The sequence below is a fragment of the Artibeus jamaicensis genome, unplaced genomic scaffold, assembly GCF_021234435.1.
Source record: "Artibeus jamaicensis isolate MK-2021 breed Jamaican fruit bat unplaced genomic scaffold, CSHL_Jam_final scaffold_614, whole genome shotgun sequence".
NCBI classification, from domain to species: Eukaryota; Metazoa; Chordata; class Mammalia; order Chiroptera; family Phyllostomidae; genus Artibeus; species Artibeus jamaicensis.
In genome coordinates this window covers 5,191,119-5,217,801 of record NW_026522050.1, presented here as the reverse complement: position 1 = coordinate 5,217,801, position 26,683 = coordinate 5,191,119, and the positions used below count along the sequence as shown (strand labels likewise).

At 53.7% G+C, this 26,683-nt stretch overlaps 1 protein-coding gene across 3 annotated transcripts; it reads left to right on the top strand.

The window, feature by feature from the left end:
• On the top strand, nucleotides 1-26,587 carry DTX4 (deltex E3 ubiquitin ligase 4). Of its 3 annotated transcripts, none has more exons than XM_037158358.2 (9): nucleotides 1-327; nucleotides 8,276-8,999; nucleotides 15,023-15,084; nucleotides 15,427-15,588; nucleotides 17,436-17,497; nucleotides 18,422-18,574; nucleotides 20,779-20,940; nucleotides 24,841-24,930; nucleotides 26,354-26,587. In XM_037158358.2, the coding sequence occupies exons 1-9, from the start codon at nucleotides 117-119 to the stop codon at nucleotides 26,585-26,587; spliced, it is 1,860 nt and encodes a 619-aa protein (XP_037014253.2). In that variant the 5' UTR covers nucleotides 1-116. The 3 variants fall into 3 exon arrangements, with proteins under 3 accessions (XP_037014253.2, XP_053515099.1, XP_037014254.2); XM_037158359.2 differs by lacking the exon at nucleotides 1-327 and adding an exon at nucleotides 3,807-3,874; XM_053659124.1 differs by lacking the exon at nucleotides 24,841-24,930 and having other exon boundaries at nucleotides 61-327.
• The last annotated feature ends 96 nt before the right edge of the window (nucleotides 26,588-26,683 follow it).

Sequence of the window (26,683 nt, the reverse complement as noted above, 5' to 3'; positions counted from 1 at the left end):
CGCGGGGCGGGGGGCGCGGTCGAGGCCCGGAGGCGGCGGCGCAGAAGGAAGCGGAGGAGGACCGGCGCGCCGAGCCCGGGGGAGGGAGAGCGCAGCGCCGCAGCCCCGGGCTCACCATGCTCCTGGCCTCGGCCGTGGTGGTCTGGGAATGGCTGAACGAGCACGGCCGCTGGCGTCCCTATAGCCCGGCCGTGAGCCACCACATCGAGGCGGTGGTCCGCGCCGGGCCCCGCGCCGGGGGCAGCGTAGTGCTGGGCCAGGTGGACAGCCGGCTGGCGCCCTACATCATCGACCTGCAGTCCATGAACCAGTTCCGCCAGGACACGGGTGAGCCGGCCGCCCCCGCCCCGCTCGCGCGCACCTCCGCGCCCTGCCCTGAGGTCTGCGGCCGCGCGAGCCCACCGGGGCCACCCGGTCCGCACCTCCTTGCTGCGGTGTCACCCAGAGGTGGTCGTGGAGGGGGCGCTTCCTCCTCACGGTCCTCTTATAAACGGCCATGTAATTATTGTCAGTGTCCTGGCTATGCGAACCCAGCTGCACCCTAGCCCCTAACAACTCCACTTTTACGCCCCTTTTTAAGCAATTGGTGGGCCCAGGTCCCCCCTCCCCCACCGTGGAGATTCTGGGGCCGCCCCTCCCCACCGGCAATCCCAGCCCCCAGCAAGGGCTTCCTGCTCCCGTAGCGCACACGCCTGCCGACCCCGCTTCGCCCCTGGCATCCTTGGGCCGGCTACTCCTCCCTCCCGCCACCTGCTCCACTGCCTCTGCCCCTCCTGGGTGGGGCGCTTCCTACCGCGGGGCGCTGGGCGTGGGGACTGGGGGAAGGAGGCAGGGATTCCCCGGGGGCTCTAGCGGTAGTCTGGAATGGCGAGGGCCGGGCTCCCTGGGAGGGGGACTGGAGTTGGGGGATTCGGGGGCATGAAGCCCCCCGGATGCGGTGGCGTCGGCGAGGGCGGCTGCTGGCGCGCTCCGAGCGCTGAAGCAACAGGCCGGAGCAGATGGAGAGCAGGGGGGAGGGCCCGGGCTCCGGAATGCCTGGCAGGGAAGCCGCTCGGCTCCCTTTGTCCGCGGAGGAGGAGGCGGATTCCTCAGCAGAAACTGCCCTCCAGCTTCCTCCTGAACCCGTCGCCTAGGAGGGACGCGCTGCACTCCCAGGCCACACCACACCCCTATCTTGTCGTGAAAAGCTACTTGGCACTGTGGCCACAATCCCACTTCCCAGCTGACCAGCCTTCCCACGTCAGGGCAAAGCAAGAGGCGTCGGGGAGGAGGTCCCGGTGGCGGGTCCCGGGAGGGAGGGGCAGAGCAGGGCCGCGTCCCTCCGCTCGGCCCGGTGTGTCCAGGCTTCGTTGATGGTTTGGGACAAGCCTGGCTCCCCTGGTCTCCTCACGAGGGTGGGGGTTGTTTCAGGAATTCTAGCAGAGCCTGTGAAAAGTGTGAAGAGGAGCCTGGAGAGGCAGGTGGGGAGGGGGGGCGGGCGGGGGGGGGATACTAGAGGGGTGGCTGGGAGCGGCCCAGAAGGCCAGAGGACAGCTGCAGGAGCTGGGTATCTCGGTCCCTTGGAAAGCCCCCGCATCCTGTGTGCTAATTAGGGCCGTCATGGGAAAGGGGTGTCTCTGGTCATGACTGCCAACAACCTCTCTGCCAACGACTTTGCAGACACTGGTGAAGTTTTCTGGGGAAAGGCTTCCAGAAGTGTTATCATCTGGGGCGGGGGCGGCGGGGAGGGAGAGAGGACTTAACCTCTGGTGGGAAAGGGTGGGAGGTGGAGCCCAGAGGACTGAGAGGAAGAGGGAATGAGGAGTACATGGGAGATTGAGAAAGAGGGGGAGGGAGAGAATGTGATTGTGCAATGTGGGTAGAGGTTGTGCAGGTGAGAGGGCAGAGATGTCAGACTGCTGGGGATAGGTGTTGGGAGAGGGGGACAGCTGAGCCGCGGAGATGAGACCCGGAGGTAAAACACCTGACAGGGAGTTCCTGCTGGAAATAAAAAGGCAAGTGTGAGCTTTTTTATTTGACACTAAATCTCTGCAGAATAAGGAGAAACTTCCCTGGTGACATAAAGGCCCCGAGCCTTGTCCCACAGTTGAGAAAGGAGACACAGTTCAATCAGTGCTTAGGGACGTGGTACCTAGGAAGGGTCACGGCCTGAAGGGCCCTTTCTATAGAAGAGAAGTTCTAGAGAAAATTGGGTTCGAGGTAGAAGCTGCCTTCCCCAGGTCTGATCGCTCTTCCCTGGGGACAGGCTGACCACCACCTGGTGCTCCCTCTAGCCCAAGCTCAGGCACCAGGCTGTGGGCAGCCTGTGCTCAGGGAAGAGTGGCTGGGGTCCAGCCGATTTTAGACAGAGAGCCTGCCCTGGATCGTTCAAAGCCTCCCTCGGGTGTGCTTCCCGCTCGCATCTGTCTGCTCAGCCCTGCAGTGGGTGCTGGAGGCGCTGGGCTGCATCCCAGGAATGCTGGGTCTGTCTCGGAGCTTGTCAAAGTAGAATAGGATCCCTGGGTTTCTGGACTCGGAGCCCCATTCTCTCCATTCTCCACCCACAGACATGAGCTCCCCTCAATATAGCTGGTTGATGAGGCCATGACAGGGTAGGAACTTTAAACCACTGTCTCCCAGGCAACCTTGGCCAAGCCCTGGCAATGTTTAATTAAATGACCCACGTCCCCCCTAAGCCATAGTTTGAAGCTGGGAACCAGAAACATCCCCATAAACAAAGGAGAGCTGGAAGTCCCCTGTGTAGAGGCGATTCTTCTCTCTTTTCTTTGGTCTCTGTATGTGGGGACATTTCCCGACATGGGAGCTTTGTTCTTCAGGGAGTCCCCCCCACCCCGAAGTTGCGCGCCTTGCCACCATGGGAGTCCTCAGACTCTCAGCTCTCCTGGGTTCCTACTTATTCAGCCTGTCTCCAGGGAGGTGGCTAGGAGGTTGCAGACACCCTCTGCCGGCTCTGTTTGCCCTGGACCCTTCTTCCCTAGACAGCCTCCCAGTCTGAGCTTATGTGCGTTCTGTGCTGGTCTCCTCAAAGCATGCGGGGCTAGAGAATCTGGAAGAAGGGAAGAGATGGGGTGAGACAGAGGTGACTGGGGCTTGGCTGCTTCTGAAAGCCGCAGTTGGGTCCTCTCCACCCATGGTCATATACCTTGCCTGGGCTGGCCTTCTCCTGTTGTAAGACAGGAGAGCCCTGTGCTGTGGCCCCCCTTTCCCCTGTGTCTTCTGATGCAGCTGATCGCTTCCACCTCCTGGGCTCAGGCAGCAGGATGGAGGAAGACCCCCACTGGAAAGGGGAGACACTCCCTTACAAGGTGACCTTGAGCAAGTCCCTTAACTGCTCAGACCTCATTTTACTCTGCAGAGTGAAGAACAGGCTTTAGGTTTCTCTGGCTCCTTTCTTTCCACCCTGCAGATGGGCATGTGAATGGGTTTGGCCCCTCCACCAGGGAGGACGCTACTTAGAAGCGGCATGGTGTGAGGGAGGGATCTTTCCAGCTCAGAGTTTTCTGTGCGACTATGGCCTCTTTCATGTCTTTCATGTGGTGAGAGGGTCAGATGGAAAGAGAATAAAGGATGTGACAGAGCTAATTTTAGGGTGCCCCTCCAAGTACACTCTATCCTCACAGGAATGGAGGAGGCAAAGGTCTCATGATGACCACATGACATGATCACATGACCACATCCAGGGCAATTTTAGGGGATGCCCCAAGCACATTGCTCCCATTATCTTGTTTAATTCTGCCAACCATCTTATGAAAGACCTATTGTTCCCATTTTATAGGAAAGGAAGCAAGTCGAGAGGGAATAAGTTGTTCAGAGGTTCACAGCTAGTCAGTGGCAGAGCTGAGGTTCCAGATGAAGTGCTCCAGGTTCTGCTCCTGTAAGTGGTATAGCCACTGTTCCGGGCACAGCAGTAACAAACACCCACGTTTCTGCTCGCGTGGAACATTCTAGGAGAGTGAAGGATGATGGGATTTCTTGGGCACAGCAGATGCTCTGACCACGTTGCCATGGTGAAATGCCCTAGAGATCTCGGGTCATTCTTAGAGAGTGTTGTCTCCCCAGAAATATCTCGGGTGTGTTGGGGTGCAGGTGTCTGAATTGCCAACAAAATTTGATTTTCTTCCTCTTTTTTCCTCCTTAGTCTGGGGACGTCCTTTATCTCTATCCCAGTAGAGGCCTTTGGCGTGGGTCACTGTACCTTAGGGCCAAGTGGATTTCCTCAGATCATCTAGTTCATGGTTCTGATTATAGGAAGGTCTAGGACTAACCCACTCCAGATGGAATGGACTCCAAAAATAATCTGAGAAGTAAATCCCACCATCTCTGCCTCCTCACTGCCTACAAATAAAACCATCTCTCTTGTCTCAAAACTTTGCTTCTGAGGTCTGCTTTATACCTATAATTAACCTACTAGGACTGAACTGAATTCAACATTTTCCCCTTCCTCACCCAGCTCTTCCTCCTGACACCCCTCTCCCTGTTACTGGTGCCTCCATTGACCACTTGCCCACTGTCAGACCTAAGGGTTCTCTGACACATTCTGTCATTCGGAGTCTTATTCAGGTGCCAGGCATGATGAGAACTCAGGCCCAGTCCCTGGAGGTGCTGACCCCAGAGCTGGAGGGCACTGTACTCTAGGGGATGCTGAGGCAGGTGACCCTGGAACCTGTCCTGTAAAGCATTCAGCTCCTCATGGTCAAGTTCTACCGATTTCCTCTCTGTAGGGCCCCTCCAGCCTGTCCCCTCCTTTTCATGTTCACTGCCAACACCCTCATTATGTCTCACTTAGAACCAATTAGCAGAGCAGCTCTGGTCTTCTCACTTCTCTGTCACAGACTTCACTGCCTCCTCATTGCCTACAAATAAAACCCAGCACAGCCAGGCAGCCTGACCATTTATGCCCTGGCTCTCACATACCTTTCCAGGTTCATCTTCCTCCATGCCTCATCTTTTCCTCTACACCTGACAAACAGATGTCCCTTTAATCCTCGTGAATTCCCTCGGTGTTCTCTGACCACCCACCCCCCACAACTATTTACAAGGTCTCTTCAACTGAAATGCCCTCCTTTGCCATTTCTGCCTATTGAAATTCTCCTTATCATTCAGATCTTACGCTGTTTGTCATCCATTTCTTGAAATGCTCTCCAAACCATCCTTACTTTATCTAATGTTTAACTGATATTTATTGAGCCCCCGAGGACATTCCAGGCACCGGGGATACAGCCCTAAACAAACACCTGCATGCCCACTCTTGTGGGGTTGGGAGTCTAGTGGAGGGAGACAGACATTCACCAAATTAATCGCACAATAAATGGGTAATTTGCCATCAAGATAAATGCTACATGGAAAATAGGAATGAGAATTTGACCTGGTCAGGGCAGCTCAGAGCAGTCTGAAGGGTGAGCAGTGAGGAGGGTTGCCAGAGTGTTGGGGGGCGGTGCCGGCATTGTGAAAAGGCCCAGACAAGCATGGCACAGTGGGCAGAGACTGAAGGAGGCTGGGGTAGCAGAAATGTGTGCAGAGGGTCTTAAGGTGAAGTTGGTGGGCAGAGGGGATCCCCTGAACCCAGGGGAAGTCATGGAAAGGATTTAAGCCCAGTGAGAATGTGGTCAGAGTTTCTGCCAACGTGCTTCCTTCCAGCTGGCACCCTTCCTGTGGCTATTCTGCCTCATGAACAGGCATCCGCACACCTGTCTTGTGTTATACTGTAAGCCACTTGAGGATCGTCTAGGTCCTGGCATCCCTCAGAGCAGCTGGTGGACACTCGGCAGTGTGAGCTGAACAATGAAATGCTAAAGTAGCCGGAAGTGGTCAGTTTATCCGCACACGCTATGGAGCACTCGTTGCTGCCAGACACTGCAGAAGGCACTAGAAAGCAGAGGCCTGCACGGTGGTGTCTATGCCTCCACTTAGGGCACCAGCACGAAACATGGGGAGAGGCTAGTGCACCCCAGACTTCCTGAGGGTGGGGCCAGGGCTGGGAGAAACTTCCAAGACATGGATGGCAAATGGCATAGGGCCTGAATGATCAGGAGGATATCAATAGGTAAAAGAGGCAAAGGAGAGCATTTCAGTAGAAGAGGCCTGATGGATAGCAGCTGCAGAGCTCCAGGAGCCCTCCTGAGGGAATCCATGGGGATAAAAGGGGTGTCTCTTTGTCAGGAGCTGAGGAGACAGAAGACCAGGGGAAGATAAACCCAGAAAGGTGTGTGAGCGCCAGGGCTTGGTCTCCAGATGTTCTGGGGCAATTCTCGGACACCTCTGGCATTGCTAACATTGTTGTAAGAAAACCCAAAACTGCCTTTTAAGCATATCTGTGAAAATTGGCCAAGCACAATACATTGTCCCTGCTACCCTGAATAGAATATAAAACAGTGTCATTTAAGCTCTCTAAGCTTAATTTTCTCATCTCTAAAAGATGTTTCATAGGATTGCTGTGAAGATCCTGTGGTCTGGGATCGGTGAAGTTGCTTCCTAAGGAATAAAGACTATAAATATGAGTTACATACACACATTCTCTCTCTCCTCCCCCTTCTCTCTCTCTCTGCATCCCCTCAACTAAACTTTCCACACAACTCCTGCCTCCTGCTTAGTCACATAATAGAACATAAATCACAATTGTAATCACCAACTTTTACTGAGCTCTTGCCATGTGACAGGTGTTATTTCAGTGCTTTATGATCATTCCTTCATCTCACCCTCAAATTCACCCATTGGAGTAGCTTCCCCAGGGCCCCGAGCAGATGAGGAAACTGAGGCTTTGTCACATGACTGGAAGGGGCGGGGCCTTCGCCGTGGGACACAAAGCCTGTGCTCTTTGTTCCCTGCATAAGAAGGAAATGGAAGCAAACCAGGACACTATGGCCACCCCCTTCCTCCCATCCTGCTAGCTACCCCCGTCCCCCAGCAGAGATCCTGCTGCTGAATAGGGGATTGTTCTGCTTCTCCCTCCTGCCTCTGCATGTTGATGTTTTGGGTCATTAAGGGGCTTGGAGATGGGGTGGGGGGGCAGGTTATGACCCTGGCAAAGGCTTGAATAGCCATTGTTCCTTTTCTTCCCCCCTTGAATGGGATTCTGTCCCCAGTCCTGGTATCTCCCTCTGGGTTGGAGGAGGGCTGGGTCAGAGGCCGGAGGAGGGGAGCCTTTTCCCACCACAGTGATGGATAGAGCTCGCGATGGCACATTTGGCAATTCTGGCCACCCTGGTGCTCTCCCCAGCTTCCCCGCCGCCTTGAGCTGGGCATCTTTAGCCTCGATGATGATGCCCATGAAATGAGCCCCAGTTGGGTCTGAATTCAGGTTTGGGGTGGGTAGGGGTGAAAGAGGCAACAGTGACAGGCCTAGTATTTCCTTCTGGTCCTGCAGGCTCATTTCCGCTGTGCTGTTCACCTGCAATGACTCTGGTCTTGACCCTACCCTCACCCCCAGCAAGACTGTGACAATTAAGATCTCTTTAGGAGGGGTTGACCTTCTTGAAAGAAAGACATTAGATAAATAGAAAATTATCCCTGCGGTCATTATCGTGGTTGATATAAGACAATGCTGCAGAGTTGGAGAGAGTGCTCTTCACCTGCTTTTCCCTTCTCTTCTCCCAGTGACGGGCTCGGTCACCGATGGCCCCACTGTCACTGTGCAGCCTTCCCGGGAGGAAGCAGAGTCGTCCTCTGCCTCCTGGGTTCCAGGGCCCTGTGCTCTTTTCCCTCGTGATGCCAGAGGCGGGCATTTGGAGGGATAGGGAAGAAGGGGTAGGATATTTAGGAGTGCCTGCCGTGTGTCAAGGGGGAAGAGAAATCCAGAACCTGGCACAAACAAACGCATATTTAGTAAGAAGCAGCCACAGTTAATTTTCACAATAACTCAGCGCAGGAGTTACTATCCTGTTATCTAAGGGGAGAAAAGGAGGCCGGAGGCTCTATATCAGTTAGCAAGTGACAAACTTGACTGCAGACCAAAGGGTCCCCACTGCAAGCCAAAGGGTCCCCACTGCAGACCAAAGGGTCCCCACTGCAGACCAAAGGGTCCCCACTGCAGACCAAAGGTGCCCCTTCTGGTAACAGGCACTGCCTGGCCCATCGCTGTCCTTGTTACTCATCTGTGTTCACCCCGGGGTGACAGACTCCTGAAAGGCAGAACGGAGTCTCATTCAAAGCTGACCCTTCACAGGCAGCCTCATGCCCGGCGCACAGGAAGACTCACCTAATATTTGCCTGTTAATGAAACACAATTCAGTGTCATTCTCTGCTGACCCTGACCCTTTCCTTTGTCCCCCTCTGGCAGGGACCCTCCGCCCAGTTCGCCGAAACTACTACGACCCGTCCTCGGCCCCCGGGAAGGGCGTGGTGTGGGAGTGGGAGAACGACAATGGCTCTTGGACGCCCTACGACATGGAAGTGGGCATCACCATCCAGCACGCGTACGAGAAGCAGCACCCTTGGATCGACCTCACTTCCATCGGCTTCAGCTACGTCATTGACTTCAGCACCATGGGCCAGATCAACCGGCAGACCCAGCGCCAGCGCCGCGTGCGCCGGCGTCTGGATCTCGTCTACCCCATGGTCACTGGCACCTTGCCTAAAGCGCAGTCCTGGCCGTCCAGCCCCGGATCCGCCGCCTCGCCCCCAGGCCCTCCCTGCTCCTGCCCGCAGTGCGTCCTGGTGATGAGCGTCAAGGCGGCGGTGGTGAGCGGGAGCACTGGTCCCCTGCAGCCTCCGGCAGCCCGCAAGAACATGCCCCCGTCTGGAGTGGTCAAGCTGCCCCCACCACCAGGACCTGGGGCCAAGCCACTGGACGGCACGGGCACCATTCGAGGCCCAGTGAAGTCCGCCCCATCGCAGCCGATCCAGCGACAGGCCTCCAGCTCGCCCGCAGGGGCCACTGCGGGCCCTCCCACCAGCCCCCCAGGTGCCAACGGCAAGACGGGAAGGGTGGCCCTGGCGACCTTGAATCGGACCAACCTGCAGCGGCTGGCCATCGCCCAGTCCCGGGTGCTGATCGCCTCTGGGTAGGTGCCTGCGTGGCTGCCTCTGGGCCTTTATTCATCAGGGCCAGCAAACGACTGGTCATCCGGTCAGAGATGGGGGAGGGGCCGCCAGGACTTAAGCTCCCTCTGGTCCAGTCCTACCTGCGGCTGCAGGTGGAAGGCAGCGTGGTGTGGTGGATGAGGAGGCTCTGGCCTTTGGGGGCCGAGCTCACCCTCCTTGAGACTTTGCCTCTTTCTGGCCCTGAGATGGGCAGTCCCTAACATCAGAGCCCTAACTTCCTGCTCGGTAAATGCCAGCAGTCATGCGTGGTGAGTGCCGCAGGAGATCACACATCCTTAGTATAGCAGCAACGTGAATTGTGCTCCCACCGTGTTCCAGTTTGGGGGTGCCATCTCATTTCATCCTTCACAGCAGCTCTATGAGGGAGGCGTCTGGATCCCATTTTACACATGAAGAAACTACAGGTTCCCTGGCTCAAGGGCACATAGCTGACCACCAGCACAGGCCAGGATGCGCCCGTTAGGAAGTCGGGCGTCAGAGCCAGACTCTCTGACTCCTTGCGTCCCTCCCGTCCAGCACGCACCACGGTGCCTGGCGTTCAGCAGGTGCCACGTAAGGGTTTGTTCCTTTCCTCTGGTCTCTCTGGCCCCCGGAGGGGAGCCTCCAGATTAGATTAGCAGCCCACATCAGTGAGCACTTGCCATGTGCTGGGCACATTTCCTGATTGCCTGTTACTCCCGTAATAACGCGACGTGTGTTCTGTCATGATTGCTTTTCATGACCATCTTGGTTGGCTCGATCCTAAAATGGGAGAGTCCCAGGTCCGGAGGTGCCTCCATCCCCTGGTTTTTTATGAGGTCGGCCTCTCATGGCCACCCAACCTTCCCTTTATCCTGAGGCGCCTGGCCCTGCCGGCACCGAGGAGCCTGGGCAGCAGCGTGGTGCAGAGTCAGGTTGGACAGCTGAGAGTAAAACTCGGGCTGCCCAGGAGGCGGTCTCTGCACAGAGAGATTCGGTGCTGAGAGGGGAGGAGGAGGAGGGTGTACTGCAGACCGAGAGGCCCGGCCTTTACTCCCACCTCTGCCACTCAGATGTCGCAGAAGCTGTGCAAGGAGTAGTTTCCTCCTGTGTGTAATGGGGAGCATCATGCTTGCCCTGTCTACCCCAGGGAGTCCTCCTGAAAACCTCCACTGAGGGCGTTCAGCCCTTCACAGTTCACCAGGTGCCCTCCCCGGCGTCACCCCCTTCCCTTACCCTCTGATGTAAGTGTCAGTCATGGCACTTGGCTCAGAATTAACTCCCCAATGACAGCCGCATAGCTTGTGTGGTATAGGCTGGGGGTTGGAACTTGCTTTCAGTCTCCTAGTCCACTGCTTTTTTTTTTTTTTTTTCTGCTTAAGCCCAGCTCCTCGTTTATGCAAAAGCAATTTGCACATGGTCAAATGCTGGTCAGATGCATGGGGTTTCCATACAACTTCCTCTGAGTGCACAGAAGTATTTGGGAGAAGGGACTGGGTACCTAAACAGTGCCTCTGCATCTGCTCAATTTCTGTGCATTGTCACACAGCAGCCTCCTGGGGGCCTCTGCCACAGTTCAGCAGGATCACCGGCGTGGGTAAGAACCCAGCCTCCAGAACCTGACTGCCTGAACTTGAACCCAAGTTCCTTGCTGTGTAATGGGGTGGGGGGGTAGGGGCAAGTTTAGCATCCTCTGTCTTCAATTTGCTTATCTGTAAAATGGGAGTAATAGTAGCACCTTCCTTAGAGGGTTGTCATGGTGATTAAATGAAATATTTGATGTATAGATTTAGCACAATGCTTGATACATAGTAAGAGTTCCATAGAATTAGTGGCTGTTGTTGTTGACTTTTATTAGCCACAGGTACTTAGGGAATATGTGCCAGGTAGTTGTTGAATTGAAGTCCGAGATAAGCAGCCTTGCCTCATCGCTGGCGCCCTTGACAAGTGCCAAGTGACCCCCTGCCATAACCAAGTGAAAGGAACCCAGATCGCTTTAAATCCCAATCAGGGCATGGGCAGCTCTTTATCTCTCCGCTTTATTCCCCCTGCCAGGCAGCAGACTTGGAGAGGGAGAACAGGCTGGAGGGCCGGCCGTGCAGTTTCAAAAGGGCTATAGAAACAAGTTGATTTTTCTCTGCTCTGTTTCCCGGACAAGGGAGGCCCCTCCCCATCTTGCAGGCCTCTTCTTTTCACCCCTTCCCACTTCCCTCACCCCCACTCCCATCTTCTGCTCCGGTCTTTCTTGGCCATTTAATTGGCGTGTTTATTCTCTTTGTCTGGTATTGCCATCGGCCTTCTGTCACCCAGTGGCCCCGCCCCCTCCTCTCGGCTGCCCATGACCTCTTCAAGCAACTTTCCCACGGATAAAGGAAGACCCGGGAGGGTGGGATGGAGAGAAGGGTTTGGGGGGGAACAAAAGACCCCGTGAATTATTCAGAGACACAAACAGGGGTCTTCTAAAGAGGAGGAAGAGAGGGACTGTACAGGGGAGGGCGAGAGTCGCCCCTCTGGCCCTTTGCTCCAGAACGAGGCTTCTCTATCTCCAGCGAGGCCTCGGTTGCTGGAGAGACAAGGCCATTGTTCTGTCTGAGGGTCCTGGGTTGGCCCAAGACTCCAAGGAAAACACTGCTTCTCAGCCTGGTGTCTGCCTCAGACTGCCCTCCCCTGCCACCTCACTTGCTTTTCTCTTTTCTTGGTTTTATATTTTAGGGGCAGAAATGAAAACTTGCACCCTCCGTAACTGGGGTCAGCCCAGGAGAATGGGGGCAGACAGAGTGCCCTCTGATTGGCCCCCAAGTGGTCGGGCAGACAGCTGCGGCTGCGCGCTGAGTTGCCCGGAGGGTGGGGAAGCCTGCCTGCCATTGGGCTGCTGGTTTCTAGAGGGAGGGCTCAGGCCTCTGGAGCTGGGGCCCCAACAGGGTGTCACCTGTGGGGACTACAGGGGCCGGTCTCCTGGTCCTGGTTTTGTCTGCCGGTATCAGTGGGGGAGGGGTGACCAGTTGTTGCTAGCCAACCACCCTGAGCACCCTCCGGCACTGGACTTGGCACTTCACACTTGATAGCCTCAAGAACCTGAGAAAATTGCAATGTTACAGCAGGAGAAGACTGTATCGAGCCCAGCTTCTTCTTACAGGGAAACGAAGATGTAGATAATCACTCGAATTTGCATAGGGCTTGGCTATTTACAAAGTATTTTTCTCAAGATCCTTTATCCTTACCAGGACCCGATGGGACAAAGATGCAGGGGCCCTGTTTACTCAGGTGTGGTCGACAAGTGCAGAGAGTCTGTGTGGCCCTCTCAAAGGCACATGCCACTGTGCAGCTGGGCTGCAAGGCGGACTTCCTGGCCCCTTGGGGGGGAGGGCTCCTTCCTCTATACCCTTCTGTATTTCATAAATAAATATCCCCTTCCTCCCCAAGCCCCAGTGCCACCCAGAACCTAGTGACAAGCCCTTCTGCCACGCTGTCTCTTTCCTGGCATAGCAGGGACACCCACCTCTCCCACAGTATTACAGGGGTCCCTGGCCCCAAGTGCAGACCCTCCCTCTCTTCAGACTCTGCCGCCCCCCCCCCCCACCAGTTCTTGGGCTGCCTGGGGGGGGGTGCTGGGCCGGTTGGAATATTTCCTGGTTAAGCAGATTGGGTGTGGAAACCTGCCAGTCCAGTTTGTGGGAACAAAGGTAGCTTTTGTCACCCAGATCACAGCTATCCATCAGCGAGAGTGGGGGCCTTGGAGTGGTGAGGGGGTCAGGCAGATGCGGGAAGGGGGGGGGGGGTGACTGGGTGGTGCGCTGCCCCCTGGTGGGGAGCTGGGGACAGGCACAGGGGACCAGACCTTCATTCCCAGCCTCTCCAGGCGCAGCCCAGGGAAGGAGGCATCTCAGTTGCGGGCAGAGAACCCAGGACTCAGGCTGCCACCCAATCTTAGGGACTGGGGTGGAAAACTGTCAAGAAGTCTCCCTGGTGTCTTCTAACCCCAGACCCTCACAGGTTCACGGGTAAGGAAATGGAGGCTCAGAAAAGTTACTGGCAGGATTTCCTGACTCCCCATTCACCATAACCATGCCTGGCCCCTTGGGGCAGGTCACAGGGTCCAGAATCTAGTCTGAGCCTCTCTTTTTTTTATTGGCCTACTTTCCTTGTTTTGAATTCCCCTCCCCTCATATGAGTTTGATTTCTCCTATGGACAGTTTCTGAGGAAAAGTAGCCTTTGGTGGCCTTCTGAGACACAAACACTTCCCCATCTGTTATTTCCTCATCCTTCTCACACCCCTGGCGCGGTCCCTGCGGAGGCACAGATGCCGTGGAAGACTCAGCGTAGCAGGGGAATCAACCCTGGGCACACAGGGGACAGGCGGACCCACTGCTCGACCCTGAGGTCCATCCCCACCCTGCTGCCTCTTAGGTGCGGGCTTATTCGGAGGGAATAAGCTCTCTGAGCGTCATGTTCTCCGTCTGCAGCGCGGGGTGAGGGGATGAAGTAGACAGGAGCATTGTGAGCGACTAAAGCCAGGCGTCCTGCTTTCAGATCCTTAGCTGTGTGATCTTTATTGAGCTCGCTTAACCTCTCTGTGTCTCGGCTTCCCGGCCTGTTGAAATACGGTTGATAATTCTAACACCTCTGGCATAGGTTGCTGGGAGGATTGGATGCTGTCTGTGCTGTGAGCAGTGAGAATGTGCCTGGTAGGAGGTGCATGTTAAGCATTATAACACATGGGTGAAAGCTCACGAGATCTCTTGTTCATGACAAGTAGACAAATAATAAACAACACAAGCAAACACCCCAACGTGCTCTTTCTCCCTCCTCCTGTTTCCCCAGCACCACCCGGCCCGCATCACAGAATTGCCGTCTTCTCAGGCTGCCTGGCTGCTGGAGTCCTCTGCGACCCAGGCCACCGGCCTCTCCACGCTGCCCTCTAAGCCCAGCTGCGGAAGCCTGAGCGGCGGGGGTTAGGAGGGAGGTGGCGCAAGACCCAGCCCCACATGTCCCCTATTTTTCCAGGAGTTGGCGCTGTGGGAGGCCTTGTCTTTCCCAGGCAGCTGTGCTGTCTCCTCTCCAGCTTGGCTTCAGTTGCTGGGAGAGGGACAGAGAGAGGAGGAGGCTTTGCTTGATATGTGTGTTTCTCAGGGACAAGAAGTGACAGCTGTTAAGGCAGTGGTTTCCAAATGCTGGACAGGGGATTGGCTGCATCTGCAACCTCTCCACAGAAGCACACGAAAACGCAAGTGTGTGCGCCCCAAACAAGCCTGGGGCTTGGGCCCTGGCTCTCTCCAAGCTTCTCAGGTGGCGCTGGTGTCCACCCAGGTGTGAATGTGCTTGTCTGTGTTTACGTTCCTTCAGCAAATAGTCGTCGAATGCCTACTGGTGTGAGGCTTCTGAACAAAAGGAGCAAAGGAAGTTGCCCTTGTAGAGCTTAGCTTCTAGAAGGGGAGATAATAAGCAACGACTTATTTTAAAAGATTGTACGTTCTGTAGGGGAAAAGTGCACCCACATAAGAGGGTTTGGGGCCCTCAAGGTAGGATGGGTGAGTGGGCAGCAGTATTAAATAAAATGGTCTCAGGAACCTCTCTGGGAAGGTGACATGTGAGCCAAGAGTGAAGGAGGCATACGAGGGAGCCGGGAATATATCTGGTGGAAGAGTATTTCAGGCAGAGGGAACAGCATTCGCAAAGGCTCTGAGGCAGGATGTACCAGCCGTGTAGGACGTACAGCTAGAGCAAAGAAGCGAGCGATATGAGGGAGAACTGAGAGACAGGAAGATTGGCTGGGGAGGGTGGGCAGAGCACGCAGGCTGGGAACTCCGAGTGAACCGGGGGGTCTTCCTGAGGTCTGAGGCTCAGAGTGCGGGATGACATGGCTTGACTTTGTGTTGAAGGTCTCACCTCCAACTGTGGTGCTTAGCACTCGGTGCATCTCTAGGAAGGTTGACTAGTTCCCTTAAGAAAGGGCAACACTTCGTGGGTGAAATTTTGGGGTCCCACTTGTCAGAACCATGATGCACCTGCTCTCTCCTCCCACAGGGTCCCCACGGTCCCAGTGAAGAACCTAAATGGGTCCAGTCCTGTCAATCCCGCCCTAGCAGGTAAGAGAGACCCTGCACTGGTCTTGTGAAAGGTAGAAAAATGAAAGCAACGAAACAGCTAGTGAGCATTTGTACAAGAGAGAGAATTCGGACGTTAATTCAAGCAAACGGGGATTTTAGGAGTTGGGTCGGATGAGCAGGAAGAACTTTAGGGAAAATTGGCTGCTGAAAGCAAAGCGTGATGTTGAAGGTGAACAAACGAATCTTTCTGGGAAAAGTAGAGAATCTGTGTGTTACGAGAACTCTGGAGCGAGGAGGAGAGGAGGGTCGTGGGGAGGGAGGAGTAAAGGGGGTGTTGGGGCCTGACCCTGGTCCTTCCGGACTCTCGCTCTTCCCTTCCAGGCATCACGGGAATCCTCATGAGCGCAGCGGGGCTGCCCGTGTGCCTCACCAGGCCGCCAAAGCTGGTCCTCCACCCGCCCCCCGTCAGCAAGAGCGAAATAAAATCCATCCCAGGGGTTTCCAACACGAGCCGCAAGACCACCAAAAAGCAAGCCAGGAAAGGTATCAGCCTCCTCATCTTCTGGGGGCGGGGGAGGGGCTGGCAGCCACAGCCTTGGCTCCCAGCCCTGGCTCTGCCTCCACCGCTGAGGGTCACCCCCGTGGCTCACCCACGCTGGGCCTTAACTTCTGCCTCGGCTAAGCAGGCCGAACCTGTGCCTGTTCTGATGATTATTCCACACTAGCCCGTGCATGGATCGGATCGAGATGCCAAATATAACAATGCAGGGCAGAGTTACAGAAACACAGAAAAGTGTGACGTGTGACACAGGTAAAGTACGTTAGCAAGAAAGATCACCTTGGCGTTGGAACCAAAACAGGCTGAATTCAAACCCCGACTTTGTCACTTACAAGTCATGACCTCAGAGGGCCCGTCTCTTCTCACCTTAACTTGGGGTGGAAGTAGTCACAGCCAGTGTCCAGCAGGTATGCCCCGGGATGTGTCCATGTCAGCTGGGAAGTAGCCATGGCTTTGTGTCCCGCTCGAGCCTTCAGGCACTCTGGCTACTTGGACCCCCTGCAGGAGCTCCTTCCCACCTGCCCACGACCCCACAGGGCTCTGTGCCTGCCCTGGTACCAGGGGGCCCTGCCTCAGCCCCGCGGCTGGTCTACCTTGTCCCTGGTATGGTGGCCAAATGTGTGGACCGTCACCTGTAAGTCCCCACCTTGCAGACATGTTATTTAGTTTCGGTTCAATCGTACGTACACTGCCCTTAGCTCGGGGCCTGGCAAGTCACACGCTGACCCTTAGTGGGAGCTTAGTTCTTATATGAGAAGCAGGACAGTGGGAAGGGAGGGCCGGCGTCCAGCACTGGGCTGTCGCCTGGTCCACTCCCTCAAACCCTTGTCCTACTTTTCCAGTCCGTTAGAATCTCCGCTTAAATGAACTCAATTGCCTGTGCTTGTTATCTGATAGGAAATGACAGGATTCGGCACTTTCCCGGTCTTCCTGTGGTTATTATTAATAGCCCGTATGGGATCCTCAGCTGGCAATGTGCTAGGAGGGCTGCATGTCCATTAGCTCATTTGATTATCAAAACTACTCTTGAGTAGGTCCGGTCGGCTCTTCCTCCTCTAATAAGTGAGAAAGGAAGCACAGAAAAGTTGCGAGTGCCGTCCCAGGAGGCACTGGCCCTTCTTCCCTTCTCTGCCTCCTTGCGAGGCTCATTTCCCTGCCTTCGGGCTGGGCTGCTTCCAAGGGGTCCAGTCCCCCCGTAAATTCCAGAATCATCGCACCTTCAGGATGCTTCCCATCAGCCTGTCCCTGCTGAGGAGCTAGGTCTGCGGGCAGGGACCACGCCGCTGACCACCAGGGAAGGCCTTTCAGAGCTGTGGTCACAACTTCCTGGCTTCCCAGGGAAATAACACCAGTTCGATGCCACATTATAGATTGCGACAGTGCTTGGCAGGTTGTAAAACAAATGCAATGAGCCTACCTAACTTTTTATTTTTATTTATCTTGTAACAGGGTACGGAGTGCTTTTATTTCTGCTATCTCATTGCATTGTTTGGGCAGGCCCAGGCTCTGTGATTTTATGGGAGAGAAACCCACTCAGTCTTTCCCTGTAAAAGTGGCTTTGTTGTGACTATGGGGGGGGGGGGCAGTCAGGGAAGTGATGCAGGAGGTGAAGGCAGGCAGAACTACCTCCCACCTCCCCAGACCACCTCTCCGCCTCTTCTACCCCCTGAGTCCCTTTCAAATTCTCATACCCCATTGCAGAATGAATTTCTTCCTTTTCTTGCCTTTAGCCAGGTTGATAACGCTCCTCTCTGGTATACCCAGCTTGGCGAGGCTGTTCCATCCCTTGTCTCAGTCTTGGTGGCTCTCTCTGATCACCCTGTCCCCACAGGTAAAACCCCAGAGGAAGTGCTAAAGAAGTACCTGCAGAAAGTCCGGCACCCACCAGACGAGGTGAGTGCAGGGGTGGGAGGCAGGGCTCACCTTCCCCATCACCCACCGGCCTTTCCACTGCCCATGAGGCAAAAGCTGCTAAGTCCTGACAGGTACAGAGCTGGTCGGAAGGGATGCTCACCTGGGCTCCAAGGTTGGTGGTCGTAAGAGGCAGCTTAAACTCTCTCACCTCCCCATACAGCAAAGAGCTGACTGAGTCTAAAGTACCTTAACATGACAGTCTGAATTTAAGACAAACAGAATGATAAGCAGTGGGAATTGACTTCGAAATGAGCAGGATGAAGGTCAGTGGTTCCCAGCCAGAGGGAGTTTTGCACAATTTGGGTGAGGAGGGGAGGAGAGGCTACTGGTATCCAGTGAGCAGAGGCCGGGGATGCTGTCGAACGCCCTCTAATGCCCAGGACAGCCCTGCGGCAAAGAATTACCCAACCCCTCTTGTGGATAGTGCCAAAGGTTGAGAAATCCTGTTGTAGGTTGATTTAAATAGCAGTCCCTCTGGTGTACTAGCATTATAATTCTTCTAAAAAGTCCGCTTAAATAGAGCTTACCAATGGGGCTGTCAGCAGCATTTGTTTCCTTCCCAAGCCATTGAAGGCGCCCAGGAAGGTTGCTGCACCGTCGCAGCCCTCAAGGAGACCGTCGTTTTGTTGGCCAGCTCAAGTTAACATGTTCTGACACCAGGAGTTATTTCAGGAATTTTTCTGTTGTGTAAATTAAAGCAAGGCACAAATATACTTAGATTCCCAAAGGCCAGGCTATACTTAGATTCCCAAAGGCCCGGCTACCCTAGTCTGTAGGCTTCCCAGCAGAGAGGCAGTGACAGCTCACCTGACCTCTGAGCGTTCGGGGACCAGCGTGGGGATGCTGCACAGTCCCAGGCTGGAGGAGGCTTGACGGCCTCTCTGCTCTGTCCCCTGCCCCCAGGACTGCACCATCTGTATGGAGCGCCTCACGGCCCCCTCAGGCTACAAGGGCCCGCAGCCCGCAGTCAAGCCCGACCTGGTGGGAAAGCTGTCCAGGTGCGGCCACATCTACCACATCTACTGCCTGGTCGCCATGTACAACAACGGCAACAAGGTGAGTGCCAGCCTGTGGGGCTGCCGCCACCTCCAGCCCCGCCCTGGGCCCTGGAGGAGCAAGAGCAGGAAGGCCTTGCTGGCGTTGCGCCTGGGGCACGTGGGAAACCTTAAAGGTGTCCCAGGGCAGCAGGAGTGGTCATTGTGGCTTTTCTGAACAGGATCTGTCCTCCACAAAATCACAATGTAACAAAACCTGTCTTTATCTTTCCTTTGGGCTCTGCTACCCAATTCCCCCTGATCTCAACACGAGGCACCGTGGTCGGAGAGGTACAGACTTCTGCCCGCGAGGTTTGTGAGAATAGCGGTCCATTGTCATGGCCTGTTGCTGGGCGAAATGGGCCCCCATCAGTGAGGGGGAAGGAAATTCTCATCGCAGCACTGGGTGGGTGGTGAGCGTTCACTCACACAGGCAGAGATGGGTTTCCCGATCGTCTGTCCTTCCTCTGGTTATAATTCATTTTCTTTGGATATTTTCAAAATACCCTTGATTGCCCCTTCGAAGGCATTCGGGACTGTTGTCGAGGCCTACTTGGCAATCCCGTAAGATGCCCCTGCTGGAGGCGGGGAAGCCGAGATGCTCATCTCGTCCATGATGGACTGCGGTGTGGTGTTGCCCGGTCAGAGCTGGTTTCTGGGACTCTGGGCATGTCCCTGGATGACAACTCTCTCCTTCCAATGTCCCAGCTTTTTCTAAGTCCTGACTTTTCTAATATTCTTTCCTGTGCCTACAATAACCTCCATTTCCTCATCTCCATGAACTTGAACCCTGCACATTTCTCCAGGCCCAGCTTGGATTGCATCAGAGTCTGAGATTTCTCTGATCTTCAACCTCTTACTCATCCAAAATAAATGTCTGGCTTTCGGGGGGCTGCTGTGTGGTTCCCTTGTTGTGGGAATGGGTGGAGGCAAGAGAGGGAGCTGACCCAAGATTGAACCCTGGCGCAGCAGCCAAATGACCTCGGGCAAGATTTTCAACTCCAAGTTTTCATTTTCCATCTGGAAGATGAAGATAAAACAATACCTACTTTATAGGGGGTTATTACCATTATGACTTAAATTGATATCTCCTTTATATTAATCATGACTATAATTTTTCCTTTCCTCTTTTTGTATCCTTATGATTGAGTTTCCGAAAGCACCAGGGTCCTTTCGGAGCACCTCGGGGAGAGCACATTCAGTCACTGATGGATGTTGCCTGCCTGGACCCCATGCTCACCTTCCTGACCCTAAGTAAAAGGTGTCATTGGGACTTTGCACTTTCAGAGGTTGTTTTGGGTTTAAAGGCGATTTGAACATACTCAAGCCCTTTTGGATGACTGCATTCAAGAATAATCCAGTACCTTTTTGCATTTATTACCATGGTGCTTTTAAAATGTTTTGTTAGACACTATCTTTTATTCTCTTTGGCACTAATACTTTGAAGCATGGGGTTTTTTTTTTTCATTCTCTTTACACAAAAGAGGAAAGAAAAGGGCCCAGAGTGAAACGGAGTGAGTCACCCAAGGTCATGAAGCATGTTAAGGCAAGAGCAGAGAGTGGGGCCTGGCTTCCTGACCCCAAGCCTTGGGTTCCCGTTCCTTGGTCACATGCTGTAATTGCTCTGAACACAAGCTATGCCTTTCAATGAGTACGCCTCGAGTCGGTATGTCCCTAAGGAGCTCCGCAGAGGATCCCCGACGTTCTTCCCGAGCAGAGCTTTGGTGTCATCCGGGTGGCAGCATTTCCTACACAAGTTGCTCTCTGCACATTCATGCCTTCCTTCCCCTCCCACCCTTCCTCCTTCCGAGCCTGGGAATAGAATTTGCTGTCCAGGCTCTTGTCCCTCCCCTCCAGGTGACAATTCACCAGGCCCTGCTGTGAAACAGTGACCCCTCTGCAGCCAGAGTCCCCCCAGCCCACCCCCAACAGAGCCCTGGGGCGCAGTGCAAAGCCAGGTCTCCTCCTCAAGCACAGGTCCCCTCTTACGAGTCCCTGAGAGGGTGAAGTAAGGGGCTGTTGGTGGATTGCACCTCCTGTTACTTTGGAGAAAGCAGAAATGGCCTTGGCAGCCCAAGCAGGGGGAACGGGACAACTAAGGTCTGTTACTCATTTGGGTGCACTTTGTCCTCCAGACCCTTTATCTCTGGTACCTTTTGGCGTTGGTTCCAGAGGTCATTACTGAAACCGCTTCCAAAGCTGGTCATTCTGGCCTTGTCTCCCCAGGATGGCAGCTTGCAGTGTCCAACCTGTAAGACCATTTACGGGGTGAAAACAGGCACCCAGCCCCCCGGGAAGATGGAGTACCACCTCATCCCCCACTCCCTGCCTGGCCACCCAGACTGCAAAACCATCCGGATCATCTACAGCATCCCTCCCGGCATCCAGGTGAGACCACCTCGGCCCTCGACTGTTGTTGTTTTAAATGTTTGCATGTAAATGTTTTTCCTAGTCCATTCAGGCTGCCGTAGCAAAGTACCGCAGGCTGGGTAACTTTTAAACAACACAAATTTAAGAGCTGGGAAGTCCAAGATGAGGTGCCGGTAGATTCAGCGTCTGCTGAGGGCTGTCTTCCTGCTGTGTCCTCCCCGGGTTGAAGGGGAGATGGTGTAAGAAGGCACTAATTCTGTTCCTGAGGGCTTCATTCTCCTAACCTAATCACCCACCAAAGACCCCCCCACCTCCTAATACCATTATGTTGGGGATTGGGTTTCAACCTATCAGTTTTGAGGGGGACACAAACTTTCAGTGTATAGCATTTCGCCCCTGCCCTCTCAAACTTCATGTCCTTCTTGAGTACATTTATTCCATTCCAACAAACTCAAAAGTCTTAACTCATTGCAACATTAACTTTGAAGTCTAAGTGCAAAGTCTCCACTAAGTAGCACTGAAACCAGACGTGGAGGAGACTCCAGGTGCGATTCATCCCGGAGCAAATTCTTCTCCAGCAGTGAGCTTGTGAAACCAAACAAGTTACGTGGTGGAGCCTCACCAGACGCTGAATCCGCCAGCACCTTGGCCTTGGACTTCCCAGCCTCCAGCACTGTGAGAAATGAACTTCTGCTCTTTCAAAGCCACCCAGTTTGTGGCATTTTGTTAGCACAGCCCAAGCTGACTGCGACAATGTTATGTTCTGAAAAGCCCCCTTCCCAGTCTTGTCCCCCATCTATGAGGCCGGAACCACCCCCACCCTCCACCATTGTTCTTACTTTCTTTTGTCTCCTTCCCGGTTCTTTGCACATACGCAACAGAGACTGCATCCACTTCTCCCATTTTTACACCAAGTGTGACATATTAGACATATTGTTCTGCACTCTGCATTTTTCAATGAACAATATAGTCTGTATATCTTTTCATGTTTGCAGAGAGGGAGCTTCCCCATTCTTTCTTGGCTCTGTGCAATAATCCATTGTGCAAAGCTACCATAATTCATATTCAACACCCTCTGTTTGATGGGCATATGGATTGTGTCCAATCTTTTGCTACAACAAATAATGCTGTAATGAATAACCTTGTATGCATGTGAGTGCGTCCATAGAATAATTTTCTGGAAGTGGAATTTCTTTGTCACATGGTATTAGCATTTGTAATTTGATAGCTAGTCCTTGGCTCTGGTTTTCACAGTCATCTCTTTCCTCTTTTGATTCTTTGAAAGACGGTCGAAGAAACAAATAGAACAATTTTCCTGGCAGTAAATACAGACGTGTTTCTTCGTCACACATGGAAGTGTTTTCTAAGTGCTTTAGGGTGCTTACTGGATTCATTTCTTTAGAAAATATTTATGAGTCCCCCCTCTCTTTCCCTCTCTCCTCCTCGTATTTTTCTTTTTGTTCTTGTTGTTGTTTAACAAACATCTGAGTGTGGATCATGGGCCAGGTGTCTTCTAGGCGCTAGAGAAACAATGGTGAACAGAACAGACACAGCCCTCACTCCTCTGAAGTTCCAGCAGGAGGAGGAAGATAGTAAAATACAGATAAATAAACGGGGCATTTCCAGATAGTGATAAGTCATGTGGAAGAAATAAAACAGGGAGATGTGATAGCCTGTAAAAAAAAAAGTGAGTAAAAAATATGGTGCTTCTTTGAGGGACTTACCAACCAGTTGGGGGAAAAGTCACTGTGCATCACTAAGCTTCAGAGTAAAAAGAGGGTGTGCGGTGCCAGGCTTCCAACACCTGGCTGATCCTCAGGAGCTGGGGACTTTGGACAGCCACTTGACCTTCCTGACTCGGTTTCCTTCCTGTGCAGCTGGGAAACTAACATTCAGGGGCATGTTGTGGTACAGGGCACAGCACTAGGGTGCTCAGTCCCTGGTCACTGTCATCATTGGCGTACCTTCCTTGTCTGGGTAAAGAGGAAGGCCTGTGTCCCTCTGACAGGGAGGCTTGGGGGAGACTTTCTTGTGCAGGGCAGTTGCTAGTAGAGCCTTGAGTGACGTGAAGGAATGGAGAAGAGAGACTTTAGGAGGAGGAAGGTGCAAAGTCTCAGAGGAGAGAAGGTGGGGGTGTTGGAGGGCGATTAGGAAATGTTTGTTTGGGGGCCTCCCTGCTTAAGGCCCTTATTTTTATTTTTTTAATTTTTAAATTTTTATTCGAGTACAGTTTTCTGCTTTCCCCCCCACCTCTCTGCACCACCCCTGCAGTCCTCACCTCCCTCACCTGTTTCCACCCCGACCCCTTGTTATTGTCCATGTATCCTTTATAATTGTAGGTCAAGGTCCTGATTTTATTGCCCTTTCTCAGCCGGAGGAAACTTGGGCTTCCGTGAGGAGTTGAAGCCTGTAAGCTCGGCCTTCACTGCAGGGAGCAGTTCCCTGGGGGAGACACTTGGAGGCCAGTCCTGACTGCATGACTGCTTCGCTTAGCAGTGCGCCAGGAGCACGCAGCCTTGCTGGGTCAGCGCCAGGCAGGCCTGCGGCCGTGCCAGTGCGGGCCCTGCTGCGGCTTGTCCCGGGCAGCGCGGCGGTGGGAACCGGCCCTTCAGTAGAGCAACCTGGCTGAGAAACGGCCGTGGCCACGGGGATGTTGCACCTGGGGAGCGATTTCCTACGAATATGAAATTCAGGACGGTCTAGTCCTGCGTCGCCAAGAAGTGGCTGTTGCTGTTTCAGCAGGGAGTGGCCTTTCCCTTCTCTGAGACGCGCTGCCCTTACGGTGCGTCCAGTTTGCAAAGCCACAGGCGAGCCCAAACCGCGCTATTAAAAAGAAGCAACAACAACTAAAACGAAGCCCCAGAAGTTAAAAATGATTTTAGACTCATTGCCCATAATGAGAAAAAAGGAAAAGCCTGTGCTTTCTTGCAGTTCTGTCACGCATGCGCACGTTCACTCGCTCGTTCACCTCTGCAGCCAGGACGCAGTTACCGATCGCTGGTGCGGGGGCCAGTGTGCTGTTATCAATATTATGTTGGTTTCACCGAGAAGGGGTTTTAAAACAGGTTTCACAGATTCCGAGGGGGTCAGGGATGCTCTGAAACGATAGACAAATATTTGTGTTTAGGTAAAAAACGTGTTACTAGGGGAAAATCGCTCACTTTTCATGAATTTCTCGAAGGGGCCTGTGGGCCCACTCTGAACCCTGACTGTGCAGCCTGGTTCCTGGTTAAATTCTGCTTCGGTTTTTTTCCTCCCCCGGGGCCCAAGGCTGCTTAATAGGACCGAGCCACAACAGTGGAAGGAAATGTTAGATTTTTAGCCATGAATTTCCCAGTTCATATTGTTAAACAAGGAAACAAACCAGAAAGCCACGAGGGCGGACAGGAATCATTCAGACAATGCTGCCTGCGCGGCTCAGGGCAGTTCTCCCAGCTGGAGTTCTCCCAGCTGTTCGGAGGTCAACAGTCCAGCGCATGCCTCGGAAACCTGAGGCTTAAGTTTTAGCAAAGCCATTGACCACGGAAGTCATTTTGCCTCTAAGGGTTGCAGTATTCTCTGGTAAAACGAAATAGTCAGAGTAGTTGATGGTGGTGAGCCCAACATTTACTGAGCTCTTTGCATGCGAGCAGGCACCAGGCTCGCTGGACGTTCAGAATAGTCTCAGGAGATGAGAATCCCACATCGTCCTGTCTGGTGGGTGGGAAACCGCGGGCTGCAGCTAGCACAGCTGGGGGGCTGATGCTCGGGTCCGAGCCCGGGTCTGAGGGCTCCGCTCCTGCTGCTCTTTGGGTCTGTTCTCCGTCTAGACTCCACAGCCATTATCAACGTCTCCATTATTTGCAGGAGTCACAGCGCGCATCTCCCCGCCAGAAATATGTGAGGACAATGCCCTTCGTTTTCTTTCTGTGCTTTCAGGGGCCAGAACACCCGAATCCTGGGAAGAGTTTCAGCGCCCGGGGCTTCCCGCGACACTGTTACCTTCCAGACAGCGAGAAAGGGAGAAAAGTAAGACCCGGGGCGTCAGGTTGTTAACTTCTGTGTCAGGGACCCCAGTTTTGCTTCCTACAATGCACGGGGTACGAAGAACCGGGTCTCCCTCCACTCTAGCTGCCCATGGCGTGACGTCATGGTTGAGTCAACCATGGATAAGGGTGGATATGGTTCAAATGTTTTTGTAGGATGGTGGGGCAGGACTTTGGTTTTTTTCCCCCTCACCTGGCTATTCCTGCAATAATTCATTTGTTTTAGAATCCTTCCTTTAGAACTTCGCTGCTTAACAGCTGTTCCTGGGACCAATACCAGTGGCAACATCTATAAGCTTGACAGGAATTCAGAACCTTAGAAACTGCTTTGTTTGCACAGGTGCTCGGAAGCGAGGAATGGTAGCTCATAGTTTTCGTGTCTGCTATGATTATTATTACTGCTGTTATGATTCCCCACCTCTGGCCCCCGACATGTCTACCGTCATTCAGTTCTGAAACCAATGCATTTTTATCAGGAACCTTCTTCCTGCTGGACAGGGTGTTACATGTTTTTTTTTAATTTTTTATTTATCTTTAGAGGGGAAGGGAGAGGGAGAGAAATATCAATGTATGGTTGCCTCTTGTGCGCCCCCTGCTGGGAACTGGCCTGCAACCCAGGCATGTGCCCTGACTGGGAATTGAACTGCAATCCTCTGGTTTGCAGGCCCGTGCTTAATCTACTGAGCTACACCAGCCAGGGCATATTTTTCTTGCTCAAAAAAAGAAATACGTAGTTTTCATTTTAGCTGAGTTAGAACACTCTGGCAAGCGCTGACACCTCTCTGGGCCTCACCTGTAAAAGTGCAACGACAATAGCTCCTGCCGGACTTCACTCAAAGTGCAGTTGTCAGGACCAGCATTACGGATGAAATGGCCTTGAAGGGGTCACAACACGTCAGCCTTGCCATTGCAGAAATAGTCCGCAGTGTTCACTGTGGGTAAATTAGTATGGCTTTCAGGTGGGGGTGGGTGGCAGGCACAGCTTCAGAAGGTCTCGGATCTGAAGTGCCTCTCGCTCCTAGGTCCCAACTTTTGGACCGCAGCTGTGATGGTGTGTGGCTAACGTTTGCTGAAGGGTGTGTGCCAGGCACTGCTCTTAAAGTCTTCTTCACACAGCACCTGCTAACCTGCTCACAGCCTGTAGTGGCAGGTCGTACCGTTGCCGTTTCGTAAATAAGGAACTTAAACCTCAGAGAGGTGCTATAACTTTTTCAGGCCACACAGTCAGACAGTGACAGAGCCGAGAGTGACCTGCAGGTCCCTGACTCCACATCCAAATTGTCCCTCCACTCAGGGCACCACGAAGCAGGAAGCAGTGGGGCCGTTGGCAGGACTTCCTCCCCTGCAAAGGGTGGCCTCTGGCCACCACTAAAGTCTGACTGTGATCTCTGCCTTTTGTCCCGAAGGTTCTGAAGCTGCTGCTGGTGGCCTGGGATCGCCGCCTCATCTTTGCCATTGGTACCTCCAGCACGACAGGCGAGTCAGACACCGTCATCTGGAATGAGGTCCACCACAAGACAGAGTTTGGCTCTAATCTCACTGGCCATGGCTACCCAGATGCCAATTACCTGGATAATGTGCTGGCTGAACTGGCTGCCCAGGGCATCTCTGAGGACAGCACTGCTCAGGAGAAGGACTGAGCTGGAAGGGCTCTAGAGGGGAGGGGTTGTGGGGACCACAGAGCAGGAAATGGGGAGAGTCGAGGTAGAAGTCAGTTCCCTGCCCTCCCGACTCCC